The sequence below is a fragment of the Asterias rubens genome, chromosome 7, assembly GCF_902459465.1.
Source record: "Asterias rubens chromosome 7, eAstRub1.3, whole genome shotgun sequence".
Lineage (NCBI taxonomy): Eukaryota > Metazoa > Echinodermata > Asteroidea > Forcipulatida > Asteriidae > Asterias > Asterias rubens.
This window is the reverse complement of record NC_047068.1, coordinates 13,405,876-13,424,903: the sequence shown is the minus strand read 5'-3', so window position 1 is coordinate 13,424,903 and position 19,028 is coordinate 13,405,876. Positions and strand designations below refer to the sequence as shown.

Below are 19,028 nucleotides of genomic sequence, written 5' to 3'. Positions count from 1 at the left end.
AAAAGCTCCACACCCATTCCAATTACGTCGGTAATGTCAGGACAAGCCATAACGTGAGCAGACCAGACATCTTATACCCCCAAGGGGAAAACCCAGCCCCCCACGCTAACAGGAAAGCCCTGTATAATGACCTTCATATCCTGAGCAGAGGTCAACTCAGACGGACCCTTTTGCCTGTCTGTCTTCTGAACGGTAAAGACCTTTTCTGTCTTTGCCATGATAAGAAGGAACTCATCCTCTAGATTTGAGGAGAGCAGTCGCCTTGCGGTCACTATAAATGAATAATTAGACAGATCAAGGGAAGCTTTATTTATATCCATACAAGTGACTGTCCGATACCTTGACTGCTTCCTTTGATTAGTGAAGTCCAGTCATGTCCAGTTGGTGCTACTGCTGGACTAGATTGGGCCCAGTTTCATAAAGCTGTTAAGCAAAAAATACTGCTTGACAAATTTCTTTGGTAAGCAAGCATCGAGTCGGGGACCAACCACAACAATGCAAACTCAATGTAATTTGGGCTGGTAACTTGATTCTACCAAGCAATACTATTCTGTGTTTAGGGATTTTTTGTGCTTGAGTCGGGCACCAACCATAACAATGCGAACTCAATGTAAATTGTCCTGGTAACTTGATTCTGCTAAGCAATACTATGCTGTGTTTAGTGAGTTTTTGTGCTTACAAATAGGCCCTATAGACTTTATGAAATTGGGCCCTGGGGTCGATTTCACAAAGAGTTAGGACTAGTCCTAACTTAGGCCTAGTCCTAGAAGACAAATTGCATGGAAGTTAGGACGAGTAACTGGTCCTAGCTCGAGATAACACTAGTTCTAACTCTTTGTGAAATCCACCCCTGGTCTCTTAGAATAAAGACAGGTACTCGCTTTTCAGAACCAGAGATTTCATTGAATACAATGATTTCATTGGACAAGCGTGCAGTGACGTCAGCTTTCCATATCAGTGTTTCGATTGGTCAGAGGTGATGAGGATGCAGCTGACCAACGTCACTTCGGACCAATCAAAACACAGATATTGAAAGCTCACTTTCGGTCGTCTGCATGTTGTGTGCACTGTGTTCAGTATTATGTTCAGTGCACGATTGTTTTTGCATGTAATGCTGTTAAATGCACATGTAGGAATTGATCTACTCTGTACATGTGAAATGAATGTAGGTGAAAGGTGATTATGGACAGAGATTGCCGCAGGCTTGATGCCACTCTCTGGCGTAATTCACGAGCTGGACTAACTACTATGTGATCAAATACACCCCAGTCATGCCAGTGGCAATACCATAGTTCTTAATTTGCTGATGAAGCAATGAATTCTGATAGGAAATAATTTGTGTTTTATAATTTCTTTATCTCCAGCTCTTAGCAACCAGTTACTATAAGGAGCCACTTTGAAGTCAATTATACGTACATGCTACAACACACTGTTACGGAAGTACTAGCATGTACACATAAGGTCACCTCTCTGTACTGAGCACTGTACACAAATCCAAGCAGATTTTAACTATTCTTTCCAGAAAAACACAATGTGAAGACGTTTTCTGTTTAGAAATTAACAACTTAACGTATGTTTACATGTCCTAGCATGTTTTGTGCTAAATAACAAATCTGCTGTGCAAGTTAGTTTTATAAATCAAAATAGTGGCAGCTGTACAAAAAGTAAAACTGCTACACAAGTCAGTTTTATTTGAACTTGGGAAGAAATCAGAAATGAATGGAAACAAACGATGCAACATGTACCCTACCTGTAATTGATATATGAAATTATACATGAAGATTACGATACAACGATTACAAGGTTTTTATGGGACCAGGGGTCGATTTCACAAAGAGTTAGGGCTACTGCTAACTTAGGACTAGTCTTAGGAGATATGAAAAACGTACGGCTAGTCCTAAGTTAGGACTAGTAATGCGTCCTAACTAGAGATAAGACTAGTCTTAACTCTTTGTGAAATCCACACCAGGGGCAACTTTATAGCCTTGTACATGTAGTTGACAGTCACCTACCCCCGCACCACTCTGTGAAGTAGTTTGTCAACTTCCCATACATCATGTACACACATGGCAGAAGTATCTGTTAACCCTCCAGCCACGAATGACTACATCAAGAACCCAAGAGGAAAAGAAAAACACTATTCGAAACGTCGAGTTAATCCAACGGTTCTTTTCAGAACCACCCCAACTCATTTAGAGATTGTTATTACATGGTGTTACCGCAAACTTTTCTATATCTTACTTCCACCATGCAAAGTTTCAAATCCTACTTACTATTCATCAAGGTTTTGAGTAAAGTAATAACTTTTACCTTTGGTTCCAGGATGGGTTCCAAGACGGCTTTATACGTAGCATCTTCATCTTCAGAATCAGAGTTATCGATGTTAGCGTCCAGCTCCTCGAAGGCGGTGTCTAAGACGTTGATGCCGAGATTCAGAGCTTTAATAACCCTGGGGATGACTTCGGCTTCTCTCTGCTCCCTCGTCTTAGTCTAAAAGGGAGAACATCGACGGATTAGGCACAACGCATCAATCTTGCTAGGCATAGAGACCCTTATACTGGAGACAACTGATGTAGACTGGACATGACCTTAATGGCACTCCCCTAAGAACATGCTGAGTGTACCAGGTCAAGGTACTCTCCGCTGTCTTGTCTTAGTCTAAACAAGAAGACCAACAACGGATTATCCACAGCTCATCAGGCAAAGAGACCTTCACACTGACCAGAGACAAGGTCTGATGTAGACTGGACATGACCTTAACAGCAAGCACCCCCCTAAGAGAACCGTGGGTGTACCAAGACAAGGTACACCACGTGACTCAAGCATAAACAGCTCCGGCAACTACTGTCTGAGAGGCGGGGTCGCTCTACTTCCCCTGCCGGATTTGAAGAAAGATGCTCAAGATAATGTACTCTACATACATATTAATGTACATGCAGTTATTTAAGGCCTCCCCAGCTCTGTGTTACAGTGTTACCATAATCCATGTAATCTGGGCCCAATTTCATGGCTCTGCTTACCGTAAGCAAAAATATTGCCGCTTGCGGAAGCAGGAAATTCTGCGCTTTTTTTACGGGTTAGCAGGGAATTTTTGCTTGCGCACGTGCATACTCCTCCACGTTACTAGGCATTCTTGGCCTACTACAAAACTAGCGATTGCCTCCATGCCCCATGGTCAATGCCTTTGTGCCCTCAAAATGCTGTATAGAAATTCACAATTTCCTCATAGGCTGCCCTTTAACCAAGGAGGAAATGCCTTGGTGCCCTTGCCCTTTCAAAAATGAAGCATACAGCCCATGTTTCTATATAACCCTTGCTTAGTTGCCATGGTGATCACAGTGGAAATGCCGCACACATCCATTGCAATTACAGCTACATGTATCAACAGGTGAGGTGCCTCAATTTGTCCTCAGTGAGGGCGCTGTCTGTGACACCATACAAAGGATCTATTCCTGGTTAACGTATATTTGCGATTTAAGCACGATGACCTTTTACTTATGAAAGAAAAGCATTTGTACTCTTTAATTGGCAGTAATCCGGGTCAACATTTCCGGTAATGAGTCACTATAGGGTGGGGCCTATTGTCTAGTACCTGATCTTCTTTCTTGCTGGTTGCAGTGTCAGGTTTCTGGTCTGTTTCCTCGGAATCATCATACACTCTCTGGAGAGAAAAAAAAGTAGAGAATTGACTATCAGTCAGGATTTATTGATGTACGTTTAACTATTGGTTGCACTGAAACGCACTTCAACTGTTAGCATGCAAATATGAAGTGTACATGGTGTACATGGTATAGTCACATGTCAGGCCGGGAAATATGTTCCAGTTGTGCACCTAAGAAAGCTGATTGTATCAATGTACTAAAAAATCATTGTCATCCATGACATCACGTTTGTCAACCTATAAGTAAACTGTTGTGAGGCAATGTCAAATTTCACTCACACAGTGTAGTTTCAATTAAATGCACATGTAGTAAATGCAGTTATTACATTTATATATTCATGAAATAAACATTAGCTCACACACGTAAGGAAACCTGCCTAAGGAAGGGTGCTTGCTATGATAACTACATTAGTAACACAGGGGTTAACCCATATCATCAAACCGTGCAAATTTTATGTAACTGGACGTTGTGTTTTGTGTCCTACAAAAAGTACCTAAACCCTTTAAACACAAGCCTATTTGCTCTTTACAGCAACAAAGATTGTTCCAACAAGTCCCTGGTTGGAATCTAAAACAGCACTGTTGTTTGTTGTGGAAGGAAGGAAGACATTCATTTCAACTCAGCCCTCCCTTGACAAAAGAAAATGTGCCGCTCAGTAGAGATTAAGATCCGCTATTGGCAGGCTCCTATAAAGGTCAATTGGTTACGAGGAAACGCTGACAGACGAGATTACAAAAAAGGGGGCGGATTAAAGAGGAAGGGGTGTACTCTAAGCATGCTAGACCTCTAGCAAAATGGGTACAAACTGAACACCCACAGGGGAAATCAGAGAATTTAAAAAAAACTGTCAAAGGTTTGATGGTTAAGACACTTTAAACGCCCACCCCTCAAGGTCTGCTAATGAACCCAAATCCCAACACGGTAATTATGTCTAATTATTAATGCAAGGTTTGGAAAAAAATTCTACTTTTTCAGCAAAATATTTTTTTCTTAGGGTAGATGTACTTTTTTTAAATTACTAGAAAATTGCTTTTGAAAGTTATGAATCATATCATTATCTGACAGGTTTTTGATGTAAGATCTGAACACTTAAAAGCTGCTTGACTTTTAAACTTGGCTGGAAACTTTAATCGGATCAGCAATTATTTGGTTGAGAATAGCTACTTTCTGTGTTGAAGCAGCTCTATGAAATTGGGCCCTGATAGTAAAGACATGTCTTCAAAGGGTGCAGATAGTTCTGGATTTGGAATAATCTGGGGGGGTCAAATTAAGTAGATCCCCCACACACACACACACACACCCACCCCCACACACGCACCCCACAGTATGCAGGAAGTTTACAGTGAGTAACATTTTTGTATCAACATCAATTATTTTCCCCGATGCAATAAGTGATTGGGGAAGGGGTTACTTTCCAAACTGTAAAAAAACTTTCCCTGAAAGAATATTATTTTCTTAACACAAATCTTTATTTCTTAGTTCACGGATGAACTTTCTTGAGGTGGGGTTGGGGACTATTTGAAATTTCTGCTGTTGCCTTAATTTCTTAGATCATGGATGAATTTCTTAAGGTGGGCGGGGGGACTATTTGAAACTTCTGCTGTTGACTTAATTTCTTAGATCATGGATGAATTTCTTAAGGTGGGCGGGGGGACTATTTGAAACTTCTGCTGTTGACTTAATTTCTTAGATCATGGATGAATTTCTTAAGGTGGGGGGGGGACTATTTGAAACTTCTGCTGTTGACTTAATTTCTTAGATCATGGATGAATTTCTTAAGGTGGGGGGGGGGACTATTTGAAACTTCTGCTGTTGACTTAATTTCTTAGATCATGGCTGAATTTCTTAAGGTGGGCGGGGGGACTATTTGAAACTTCTGCTGTTGCCTTAATTTCTTAGATCATGGACGAATTTCTTAAGGTGGGGGGGGGGGACTATTTGAAACTTCTGCTGTTGCAGAATGCAAGTGTACAGTGTATGTAAATTGAACACTGTATACAGACTGTTGTGGTGAGAATCGGAGCCATGTGTTTTCATCTGTCATGAATAAGTCATCAATCCCTTGATCGCTTGGAAGGATGGCATCACCAATTACATTACTAGCCAAAACAAAGGTGGAAAAAACAACAATACAAAAAAAAATGCAATGTAATTGTTGTGATCCTGTCTCGCTTACATTTTCAATGAACTGTGTATTCGCCAACATGAGGAAATCGTTGAAGACGTTATGCACTCTTGAGTCGGTGCATTTGGTTTCATGCACCAAGCCGTCCATCTTCTTCTCAAGATCACTGGTTTTGGTTAACATCTTGGTTGAGAACTCTTGTAGATACAACAGCAACTGCAAAATCAACAGAAGGAGATATTTGTGTAAAAAAAAATGTAAAATACAATAAACCTTTAGGGCCTTGCCACATCTGCAGCCAAGGATTTCGCAAAACTTTACTCAAGTCCAATTCCCCAAGGTTTATGGCGCAAGTTGCTCCATAAACGCTGCGTAAGTGGACTTACGCAGTTGCATACAGTTTCGTAAAATCTGCTGCAGGAAACTTTTCAAGGCAACTTACGGAGACAACCAACTGCAGTGCATGCTACAGGCATAAAAGGACCTTTTTGGTAGTCGTTTCCAAACAGTTTCCTAGGATCCTGCCCAAAAATATGTGAGCATTCAAATGTGAATGTCCTTTTTTGTTTAGACTGTCTGGACCTGGTTGACTGTAAATTGTCTCGTATGACATGGGCCTTGTATGTTATAAAAATTGACCAAAATAGGATTTGAACCTGCTACAACTTGCAGAACTAATGTACTTTGTTGGCACTCTAACAGGCAATGTTGCTCTTTCCCTCCATCATGAAAGGGCTAGGTTGCTCAGTTGGTAGAGTGACGGCACATTCATCCGGAAGTTGCAGAGCTCATTTTTTTTGTCATACTCTTTGTCCGGGCTGTCAGGCAATTTCAGGTTTGGCTGCTGATTGGCACTTTTAGCTAAAATTGGGAGACTGGCATCAAACATGTCAAAGGGCTAGATACATGTAGCTCACTGGGTAGAATGCCAGCATTCATTCCAAAGTTCCTGGGTTGAAATCCCACTCTATTAGTGAATTTAGTTTGTTTAAACAAAATTGTATTTAAATTTAACTTGTCAGTTTCCCTTGTGGTTTATTACTTTTTAAAATTTGCTAAACTTTTGGGCAGCATGTTTGGACGTTAGTAAATCTTTACTAATGAGTATGGCTGGAAAAACTACAGGACTTTTTTGGTTATGATCATGACCATTGCAAAAATTACTAGACCCTGGCCAGTGGTTCAGTCAGTATTTCGAGGCCCTGAACTGATCAACTTGTTTCTGACAAAATGGCAAGAACTGTGAGAAAGTAAACCAAAATAAAGCGAAAACATTTATTTGAGTCTGGAGAATATGCCAGCATTCAATCCCAGAGAGACGTTGCAACAATGATCATCTGTACGGTTTAGTTCAAAAATCTTGTGCAAGTCATTCCTACATTGCAGGCATCTGAAACTTCTCACATCATATTTCATTCACACCCTTGTGGAACAGATAAAACCCTGCGTTACTGGACACTTGCTGGCTAGATTATCACGTCACAATAGACTGGTCACTGAAGTCGGGGTACTTTAGATTTACATATAAGTTGAATTCTAGTTTGAAAATCTTGTGCAAGTCATTCCTAGGCATCTGAAACTTCTCACATCATGTTTTCATTCAGTGCTTTTGTGTAACAGATACAACCTTGTGTTTTACTGGACACTTGCTGGCTTTAGATTATCCTGTCAAAATAGACTGGTCACTGAAGTCAGAGTACTTTAGATTTAGGCCAAAAAAACATGTTTAGCATCCTGCCTTTTTGAGAAAAGGAATGGGTTTTAATTGTTTATTTTTTCAAAATGGCCAGCCGACACATTTTTTAGAGACAACTGGCTGGGCTATTTTTCAAATTTCATTTGCCTCCGTGAAATTTCAGGCCTACAGGCGGGACGTTATAAACATGTGGGTTTTGGGGTTTTTTTTTTTTTTTTTGGGGGGGGGCGCCTTACATAAATGTATTAGTCGGATTCTCAATGACATTCAAATTTACGGGTGTTCATTCAGCAGAAACATGATTGGTCTTGACAATCTCTCAAGACCCTGGAGTAATCCTTTACAGCGAAATCCCGGATGAGGGGGACTTGACGTTTGTTAGATGGATCTTCTTCATAACCATGCCAACTTATTCCTCCAAGTAAATAAACAATTTAGGAAATGTTCGCATACTCATCGTGCAAGCTCACGCCAGATGGTTTTTTGTGTTTTTATTCTTACTTTGTCTTTTTGAAGGAAGGTTGGAGAGTGCAGATTAAATTCAACTAGATGTCACGCAATGCGAGAGTGGTCATCATTGACTGAGTGACAGGTGACACTGTGCATTGGGTATCAAATTATTCAACATATATTTACGATAATGTGCTAAGACCGGCTGGAACTTCCCGCGAATCATGCTTCATGCGAAGCAAATTCTGCATCACAAATTCGCAATAGTTGCCCTGTCACCAATTCCTACAAAAGATACGTCAGCAAAATTCATATGTGTCAGCAAAAATGTACAACAAAATGTCCTCAACAAACTGAGTGTAAGGTCAACTAATAATGCACATTGTTTTAATTTGGTAACATTTTAATTGTTGTTTCCTGACACATCAATAACCCAGCATTCTGAAACAGGCTGCTCATGCCTAAATAAAAAAGCCTGACCAACCCCAAGGATGTTTAGATGGCATTTTTAGTGTTAGCTGTACCTTAAAATAAAGCCAGGCATTACTTCAAAGATTATTTCATAATATATTAATCAACCTACACGTACTTGTAGTAGAACTACAACTCTATTTTTGGAACCGACTTCTGAGGTGAAAATGTCACCAGGATGGCTGAGAATTGAAGCACGCACAACAACTTAAGAAGTTGGCAGAAAGACAAGTCTGCACCATCATACAGTACTAATTATACCCTAGAAAAAATAACTCCCCTGAATTTCTTTTTGTTTTTTTCCCCCAAGGTGATTTGATCAAATTTTCATCAGGCTCCATTATCGCTACAATACCTCTTATTCTCAAACGGCAAAGCTGACCTGCACAACCCAAGACAATAACAAACATTAAAACAAAAATGAGCTAAGTCTTGTTAGTGTTACAATATCAACCATTTATTATTACTTTGTACCTTTTTACATACAGTTCATACTGCTTTACACTAGAGTTTGAAACTATTTTGTTCCGATAACGCCTCTAATAATAAATTTTAAAAAACTGAAAATAAAAAGCAGCCTGGGTTTACTTGTAATTGCTGAAAAACAAACCTGCAAACTTGAGCTCAAGTTGCAAGAAATAACAGAAGTGAACATCCTACTTGGGATCGTGTGCTTTGGGATCACACAGAGGCTTCACTCTGAATTGGATTCAAATGTGTTTTTTTCTAAGAGTGTTGTTTCTAAAAATGTTTTATTATCAACAGCTCTACAGTGCTCTTTTAGCCAAGTAAATTTTATAATCATTAATTGGTTGAGTTATTACCAACCTGCCTTGTAGGTTGGTCTTGTGAAAAACTAAAAAGAATTTTGAGAAATCGGGTTACATATTATAACATCGCTAAAAACTATTGTTTATCCAAATCTACAATACGTTTCCGCAAACTGCATTTGCAGGGAACTAGTTAAACCATTGTTGCCTATTCTTGATTTGAAAGAATTATTTTTGAAGTTTATTATCCTTTTAAAATTGGAACAAAAACACAATTCATTTTTTAAGTCCAGCCATGGAGGTGGTCTAGCCGTTGCTTGCTGCATATTTACTACCAAGTTATGCCAAAGGTTTGCCGTTGGTGGTGGCTATGAACTGATTCTACTTCTGTTTGTCACGCCCTGCTGGAATTCTCGGTACAGGAGTAGCAAGCATGGTTCTAAATTTTGATTTGACGTGATTAAAGACGGTTAGGCCCAATGCTGTCTAATGATGACTTAAATACCTTATAGGAATGGCGTCAATTAGGATATCACTGGATTGACTATTTTTAACGTTTCCTACAAATCTGAGAGGTAGCAGTTATCTTTGTCAACCATATCTGCATCAGCTGCTTCCTGAAGACTAGCGTTGTTCAGCTGACAAACCATCTTCCCTGGACCTTCCTCCATCAGCAGATTGAAGGAGCGACAGCGGGGCTCTGATCGGCACGCCTTCCCGCACGACACCACACCATCAGCTAGTAGCTCCTTCATGACGTGACCGACCAGACACTGGGACTCAACGCGACCATCAGGACCGGTCTGAAGACAGAAAAACGGAGTGTGGTGCCTGGCGTCAAGAGGGAGCTCACATGCGGCATATTTCATTTTACTACATTGTTTATTACGCCACTGTCCATGAAACTTGGAAATGACCACACAATTACGATCAGAGCTGGTTGGATAGTCGTCTCCCCAATTCTCATAGGTTTCAGCCTGACCCCTAAGTCCACATGGATGCCACGCCCCCTCCTCTTGGTCATCATTACAACCAATCCAAATTCCATTGGTCGGCTGCCCATTGTGTAAGTCAGCGTAAGTGTTCCAAATGTATGTTTGTTCCATTTGCGATTTAGGCACGGCTAAGTCTGCATGTGATCTGAGGCAGGTATCGCGTGCCTCATACCAGGTCAAAGTTTTATTTATTATAAAGTAGCAGGCCTCACCGTATCTCTGCCAGTCAGTAGGGCAGATGGCTGCCATGGTTGTACTATAACACCCAACCAGAAGCAACAACACACCAATAAAGTTCATCACGACAAAAAGTTAACCGTGTCTTTAATAATAAAAGCTGTCCAACAGTTCTGTTTGAAGAAAAGCAAACCAGTCAAAACACGTCAAAACTCGCCTCAAGCTTTGCAATGATGAAATATCACCTTAAAGTTACCCCTCTCTTTATAGCTGTACAACAATGAAAAGCCAAACCAGTGTGATGAAACACGTCTTCATGCTAAAGTTTTACCTGGGTGTCTATAAAGCAGGTACAACGATAAAAAGCAAACCAGCATGATAAAGTAAAGCAGTGTGGTGACGTCTATATATACTGTACACTCTAGAGAGAAACGCCATTTAATAGGCCTACTGTAAAGTAACTTAGAACAAAAGCATTCCTTGCCTGCGTGACTGATCTTTTAATCATGGTCATAGATTGGTAAATAATTTACTCCAAAAAGTGAACAGTGAGAATAAACAGGTCTACATCGCTAAAGATAACTGGCATTAATAGGCTTACTGTAGTCTTAGTAACTTGGAACAATGGCTTTCCTTGCTTCAATGACTGGTCTCAAGGTGGGATTGGTGGTAAATAATTTACTCCAAAATTTAACAACCAAAACAAAACTGACTTGGTACAGAGAACTTGAAGTACCATTTGGCGTTCGATACTATTTCGAGATCCCATTTGCAGTAAGATGGTTTTGGAAATTTGTTGCCCAAAAATATTTGAATCTGAGAGCTGATTCATAAAGTATCATTTCTCAGATTGTTGAGAGTAGTGGTGTCCGAAAAAACACCCTTGTGAGTGAATCACAAAACTGGGTTTGGCTTTAGAGTCTCTCTTTAAAAATCATGCACAGCATTGGCAGTTAAAAAGAGTTCCCCTGCGTAGAGGAACTTTGACTATTAGAGGTTTTCCATTAGATTATCCGGAAAACGGAAAAGTTTCTTGGCAAGAAATGGATCCTTCCAGATCGTTCCAGGTAGATAAAAAAACTGCACGCATGTTACGGATCGATAAAAAACATATTGAGTGTACCTGCGTGTACCTGTGCAAGCTTTTTAGTAGAGGATTTGTTAAGACGCCTGAACTTTTGAACACAAAGTTAGTATAACATTCAAGTGTGGTGCTGCAGTCTTCAGTCTTGAAGTAGAATAACCCTCTCTGAACAACTTAAAGCTACTGGGGTGTGCAGCAGTGCATACATTTACATCTTGTGATACTGAAACCATTCATCTCTGTCATTGGTTGCATGATTTCTCTTTTTCATAAGCCAAGAAGTTTATGAAGGGAAATATTCAAGACGCGGAAGGAACTTAACGGAGCCAGTAAGGGCTGAGACGTTGCATGTGATGATGGAGATAAAAGTCGAGTACATCTTGTAGTTAATGTACAAGTAGTATTCAGAACAGACAAGATCTTTGGCATAACTTATCAAAACTGATAAAACATATCTATGCAACTTGCAAAAAAGGAGGAAACCGCCTCGTAACAGATGGGATAAAAGGGCAATGGAAAATCTCAACATCTTGCCAATGGGAAACTTTTGATGGAGCACTAAAGCCACGACAAGGGGAAACATAGGCCATTGCCTCTGTGGATTTCAGGTAACTCCAGACAGGCTGTAAAAGGTCCTTGACATGACTTGACTATTACTTCCTGTTCAATAGAGCTAATTTATGTTAGTCTTTCAAAAACCACATTGTGTTACTCAAGTGTACGTAGGCCTACATGTACCTCACTGACTGAGAAAGAGAGCCAATAAAATGTGATAGAGTCTACCTTCTTACCACACCATGGGTCTAAAAATAGTCAATTTGACAAATAAAACTAGTGACTCATTAACTAAAGATGACAAACTGAATTCAGGTCAAGGCAAAAGGTAGACACGTCCATGCAGGGGATGTGTATGATAATCTCATGATCTGTGTTCAAACCTTTTATATTTTTAGGGGGGCGGGGGTTATTGCTCATCCAGAACTGCAAATCGTTTAGATCAGTTTAAAATATTTGTTGGTAACAAATTATGCATTGCACCTGCAGCTAACAATATTTCGCAATGCATCTGTGGAAATAAAAAATTAGTTTTGACTTACACTTTTTACAGTGTTGAAGTCGCGACTATTTGAGGCGCGACTAGACGAGTATTGAATTTCACTAATCGCCAGTACTTACATACCTCATAGTTTACAAGACAATGAAATGTCCATTCTATGCCTACAGCCTCACAGTCTGTTCTAAAGAAAAGACTTGCTGTGTTTGATTACTCTTACTCACCCCTGCGTCTGATGCCAGTGACCAGTTATTACTGCTCTTCCTTATTTCTGGAACCGTCAGAGGCTTCTCCCAGGCCTGGGGCTCTTTGACGGGTGGGGCTGGGGGCGTTGTGTCCATGGAACCATTGATGTCTCCGGCTCCAAAGTTTGGAAGAGCAACAGCCTGGAAGTAGAAAACAAGATACATTTAAACCATTGTTTACTTTAAAACAAAGATCAACACATTTAAAAGAAGGAGGTTCAAGTGTTGTCAATTAAATAAATAAAGATTTTGTACAATTATTATTTGAAGCCATCTAAAGTCACTCTTTGCATGCCATTATGACTCTTTTACATTGCCCATTTATGGATTTCTAACTTGCCATGGCAGTTTGCCGTTATAATTGAAATTGCTGACTGTAGTCGTGGTGGTTGAACTCATATGCCAACTGACTGGTCAGACTCACAGTCCATAAAAACACTTTTCTTGCCTAAGCCAATGTAACACTTATTGGTGCATCAATAAACATACATGTATGTAGTACACTGTAGTTCTGCCTTGCAATTATCTACATAATGTGGTACACTTTTTGCCATGTCCGTCCATTTTAATGAGACAAACACAACATGTAACTTCTTATTTATCTACGCATTTTCCCCATAGTTAAGCATTTTAAAACAGAGTTTGTGTGTTCTACCAGAAATCATCCCATGGCTGAATTATTTACACCCTTATGGTTGTTTTATCAATTAATATCCAGATAAATTCCAATGATCGATAAACTATTCCACCAGCAGCCAGCATGATGAGTCAACTTAAATGTTACCAAAAGTTAAGTTGTTGTATTTGGTTGTAACCATGGAGATACATAAACATAGGTTGTAAGCATTAAGAGCAAGCCCACAAATTATCAATAAATCCTAAGAAATTCCAAACATATAAAATCTAACACAAGAGAAATTTTTTTTAATCATCTTTAAAAGTTTTAATTCCTAAGGACACCCCTATGTCTAATCACATTATAATAATAATAATAATAATAATAATATCGAAATCTTATATAGAGCACAAACTTTCAGAAAGATAGGCTATTGCAGTGATGAATTCTGAGACCCAATTATTTAGCACTTTATAAGGGTTTACAAGGTGCTACGGCGCATACAGCAGCCACAGCCAGGAACACAGGGGCGAACTCCTTCTCTTTTCGATAATGCACTGGGTTCTTTTACATAACAGTTACACAACACATTGGCCCAACGGCTTTACGTCCCATCTGAAGGACGAAGCAATGGTTAAGTGCCTTGCTTAAGGACACAAGTGTCACGGCTGGGGATTCGAACCCACACTCTGCTGATCAGAAACAGAGTTTGATCAGAGTTCAAGAGTTTGAATTCGGTGCTCTTAACCGCTCGCCCACAACACTTCCCAAACCACAATCCTTCAAACCAGGCCTTTCTTCCGAGTCTATTAAATAACCATTGTCATTAAGTTAACCATCTCCTGGTAACGAAAGGAAGGAGGCCACATTTCTAAGGATATTCCAATTTTCAAAACATCCTGAGAAAAAAGTGGCCAAGGCCACACTTATTAAAGGGAAAGTACAAATTAAGTACAACATTGATGTTGGTTTTTGAGGTTTCAATGAAAACACCATACTCCATTAGTACAATAGACCTTTACTACAGTGTGGTCATCTTGATTTTACTCCATTCCAACTCATTGTAACCACACTGAGGTTAGACGATATAATAGTCTGGTGCCATGTTTGCGCATTGAATGTTAGCATTCATTACTATTATTGGAAACAGGGAACATGACCAAGATGGTGACAGCGTGGGTAAAGGTCTATTTGTCAGTATCTTTGTACTAGTCCGAAGCCATGCTTTCAACCTGTAGCAGTAATATAGCCATGGATAACACCCAAGGGTATGATACATTCTTGGAAGCCGATTTCACGAAACCATAGAATTAAGAGTAACTAGTCCTTACTTAGGATGGGTTCAATGTGTCCTAATGTCTATGGCTACGGAACTTAAATCCTTCTAAGTCCTTTAGAAGATCCTACTTGTAATGTAAGTTAGGAAGAGTTAGGAAGAGTTTGGTGAAGTCGACGGCTGGGCCAAAATTTTACGGCTCTGCATGCTTACTACTGTACAGCGGAATTTTGTGCTCACAAGTTACAGTTGCCATTCTCCACTTACAATGTATTGTACAAACGCCAAGTTTCTGCACTAGCTGTGTAAGCAAAGACTGCCTACTGACACAGGCGCATTTTAAGCAAATATTCTGTGCTAACTCGTGATTATGCTTACTTTAGACAGAGCCATGAATTTGGCCCAGGTAAGATTGAGTCAGACACTGAGATAATTTTTTCTGGCTTATTTAATTCAAGTTCTTGTAACTAATTAAAGATGGCTTTTTTGTGTTTATGACTAATTGGTCTGGCCAATTAGTGTATTGTAATGGTTCTCCATCAAAATTCCCAAACAGCTTTGACTATAAATCTCTCTTGTTCCTTAAGCAATCTGAGGTAAACTCCTTTTCAAAAAGCCTCGTGAAAAACAGAATAGCAAAACCAACAAATTTATGATGCTACAACAAGGATGTCAACCACTTAAAAGTCTGTCAAACTTCAACAGCTAAATTAAAGGCCACCCAATAACTCACCAGAAAGTCACCCGACGTCGGCCCAAACAGATGCATGTATTTATCCATGATTGTACTCTCCTGTAATCCTACCAGGCAAACATCTCAACAATCCAACGCAAAGAATGGAAACTTAATTATTTCCCTGGATACATTCAAGTCGACACAACAACAGCGTAATCCACGATCTACATTGTTTTTTTTCCCGAACCTAGTCATGCTAGTGTGCACCCCTTACCGCTCACCACCCAACACTAACGCACGTCAGCTCGCTACCCCCAGAGAGACCCAGCACAGAGAGAGACAGAAGTTCCTAGAGCAAGCTTCTGCGATAGTCTCTGAGTCACTGTAATTGCCAAGGAATTATCCAAGTATACTACATCCTGCTCAGTTTCCTATGGGCTCATTACAACTCAGTCAAACTACAAGTCGACAAGTCGGGCTAGACTTTGTGACAATGAGGTCCAAATGGTTTGTTTTTTTCTTTTTCAAGAATCTGTAGATTACACTGTACAAATGCAGAAATAGGCACAAAAAAAAAAAAACTTTCCGGCATATTTTATAAAGTGCTCTTAACCTTGGTACCACAACACTTTAATACTTGAAAACAGTACAATAAGCAAATAAATAGAGGCACTTAAGGCCTTTTCACACAAGGAAAATAAGCAGGGGGTCCTTGGTCTTAAGAACACAACGTTGTTTAATCCACATCGTGTGAAAGGTACCTCTGCTTAAATAGGCACGGGTCCCTGGTCTTTTTAAGACCAAGGTCCAGACCTCCATCTTAAAAACACAACGTTGTGAAAATTATACCATGATCATCCGTGTGTGCTGTGTGAATGAACATTGCTTGGGTAACGAAGGACCCTGGTGTGGCTGGAGCTACCACGCATGCACGCAAGAAGAAACACATGGTGCAAGAAAATAAAGATGTTCGACCCCGTTATACGATAACGTTAAACCTTTGAGCATGTTCATGAGAACGTGTGTGCACGACTCCTTCAAGAGAGCAAGTTTTCAGTGTTTAGCATGAAATCGTTGAGATATCACAACTACACGTTCATTCTTCGTCCAAAAACAAATCTTTTTTTTAGGGGTCGTCGATTCACGACAGTGCAGGAAAATGTTTGGTACATACGTTGGCGATGCGGATCAGTGAAATGGACAATAAACAACGTTCACCTTTAGCACCACAAAAGACGAATGTTCTGAAACAAAGGATGTTGGTTTCTGCGCAGTGTGAAAGGTCCTGTTTGAGTTTGACCAACGTCCTTGGTCAAGACAACTGGCACCAAGGACCAAGGACCCTAGTTTGACGTTGTCGTGTGAAAAGGGCTTTAGAAAGACAGTTGGTCCTAAGCAATCAAACACTGAACGGGAAAAAAGTTTTTTTGAAAGGATTCACGTGTAGGCCTATATTAAATCTGTGGGGGATGATAATTTAAGTCAGTCAGGGTAGAACACGACAGTAGAGCTCAAATTCACTTCCTTTCTGCTCACTGATAATCCGTAAGCTCAAGTCTTTGCATGCTTGACAAATTTGGTTAGCAAAGGAATTTGTGCTTGTGTGTGTGTGTGTACTTCACGAAGCATTCTGTAATTACACAGCCAGCATAAATTAGGCACTAACACCTGAACCTAAGTCAGCAACATGATAAACACAGAGTTTTGCTGCTTAGCAGATCCATGAAATTGGGCCCGGGTCTTCAAACAGTGTTGAACCATAATCTTAGTTTACAAACCTTCATGTACACAGGCTTATTTCACTTTTTTTTTTTTTCGTCTTTTGAAATTTTCTGTGAAAACAATTGTTGTTGTTTTCCCTTTGTTTTGTTCGTTTTGTTCGTTTTATGTTTCATTTTATTATTGGACTTGAAGAGGTGTTCTGAGTGACTGCTTGAATCTGGCTATGAAAGGCAATTTTTGAGGAACTAGATTGATTAACTAGATGTTTTACCAATAACAAATCGTTGTAATTGACTGAGTGACTAGACTCAGTATTCAGAGTGGCTGCTTATTAAGACATCATCTTTATAGAAGAATGCAGGAAGTCGTTGGTTTTGTCCCCAGGGTGCTCACAAACAAAAACTTTAAACCAAGTTGAAAGCCAGATTGGAGTGACGTCAATTAAAAATCTACAAGGCTAAAAAATAACTGGTCACCTGAACAACTACACTTCTGTTGAAATCATAAAAAGTTTCCCACTTTTATTTCCAAAGATTCTTAGACAAGAAAGAAAATGTATGATCTTTGTTGCTTATTGAATAAATCAAAAATCAATAAATAAATAAAAAGAAAAAAAAGTGCCACATATTTGAAGGTAAGAGGGTAACGCAATTTTGTCCTTCCACAAGTTTAAAGCGAGATTCCCAATAAAGTAAACTTGACCGAGAGAACAAGATCCAGCATGACCAGAGCTGACTTGACAGGGTTTGTGTGCACAGCTTAGAAAAACAATGACATGTACAATCAATGGTTTCAATGACCAAGCTGTGATTTTTTTAACGACATTGTTTAACTGGTATTGGTAGTGTAGTGCTATTTGTATTGTCGTTACTGCAGTCAAATCTCCACACCGAGAAATCATTGAAGGTGTTCTTGGTTGCTAGCAGAAAAGCTTTATAAATAATTTAATTGATGTGTAGGTAGGCCACCTTACGCCCCCCTAAAGGCCCTGTCACACAGGCCCCGATAACAAGAACGAAAACAAGATCGATAAAAATGCACGCCCTCGATTGGTTGAATTGCTCCACGCAGAATACGCCCAGGCTTATTCAACCAATCGAGGGCGTGCATTTGTATCGTTGTCATTTTCGTTCTCGTTATCGGGGCCTGTGTGAGCGGGCCTTTTGAGTAGGGTGCTTACATAATGTATGTAGGCCCCCATGAATGGAAGTGCCAGCCTGCATCCCTTGAAGTTTGGATTAAAGGTAGCTTCCTGACAATTAATAGCTGTCAATGACCTCTAGAAAGCATTCCACTCCTAAGCTGTTGTACCTGGTACTGAAAGAATATCTGTACCATCACCGTTTTGGAGTAGCCAGTTAGAAATGTTCCATAAAGTAAAAGAATAGAAGACCAATGTGCAGTGTATATGGCGATGCGTGCTGAGATAATATAGGTGTTCCTCCAGTAGTTGAAGATGAAACCTTCTTCCTGGACCTACACTAGAATGAACTTTTTCTTCTTCTTCTTCCTAAGGTGTGCGGTTTTTCATTTGTCCTTCTCAAGGTTTTTTTTAAAGAAACTTTTAAAGGCTAGGGATTTGGTTTGAATCAGAGATACGTGTCCGTATCCTGCCACCACTTTTTCACTCATTTTTACAAAAAGGGATATATCTCATTGAGGTAAATTAGATACTATATTATTTCATATCGAATGAAAAAGTGGTGGGGTGAAACGGAAACTTTCCCTAAATCAGTATGAAAGATGGGATAACTTTCCGTATGGCGCCACCACTTTTTCACTCATTTTTACAAAAAGGGATATATCAATCAGGTAAATTAGATACTATATTATTTTATTTCGAATGAAAAAGTGGTGGCGCCATACGGAAACTTTTCCGAAAGATGAAGTAACCTTGGAGTCGGATGGAGAAGAGCATACAGTGGGGAAAATATGAAAACTATTCAATTAAGAATTAAGATAACAATGAGTACTAAATTGGAATGTTCCATTTAGCTAGCTCAGCTTCG

General features: G+C 39.7%; 1 protein-coding gene across 1 annotated transcript in view; it reads right to left on the bottom strand.

Moving 5' to 3' along the window:
- LOC117292298 (WASH complex subunit 2-like) overlaps positions 1 to 15,435 on the bottom strand; it is a 66,787-nt gene extending 51,352 nt beyond the window's left edge. The window contains exons 1-5 of the mRNA XM_033774304.1: positions 15,355 to 15,435; positions 12,709 to 12,870; positions 5,839 to 6,003; positions 3,593 to 3,661; positions 2,311 to 2,490 (exon numbers count right to left, since the gene is read on the bottom strand). Coding sequence (XP_033630195.1) covers positions 2,311 to 2,490; positions 3,593 to 3,661; positions 5,839 to 6,003; positions 12,709 to 12,870; positions 15,355 to 15,402 — 624 coding nt within the window. The 5' untranslated portion in view covers positions 15,403 to 15,435. The remainder of the gene's footprint in view (positions 1 to 2,310; positions 2,491 to 3,592; positions 3,662 to 5,838; positions 6,004 to 12,708; positions 12,871 to 15,354) is intronic.
- Between the last annotated feature and the right edge of the window lie 3,593 nt (positions 15,436 to 19,028).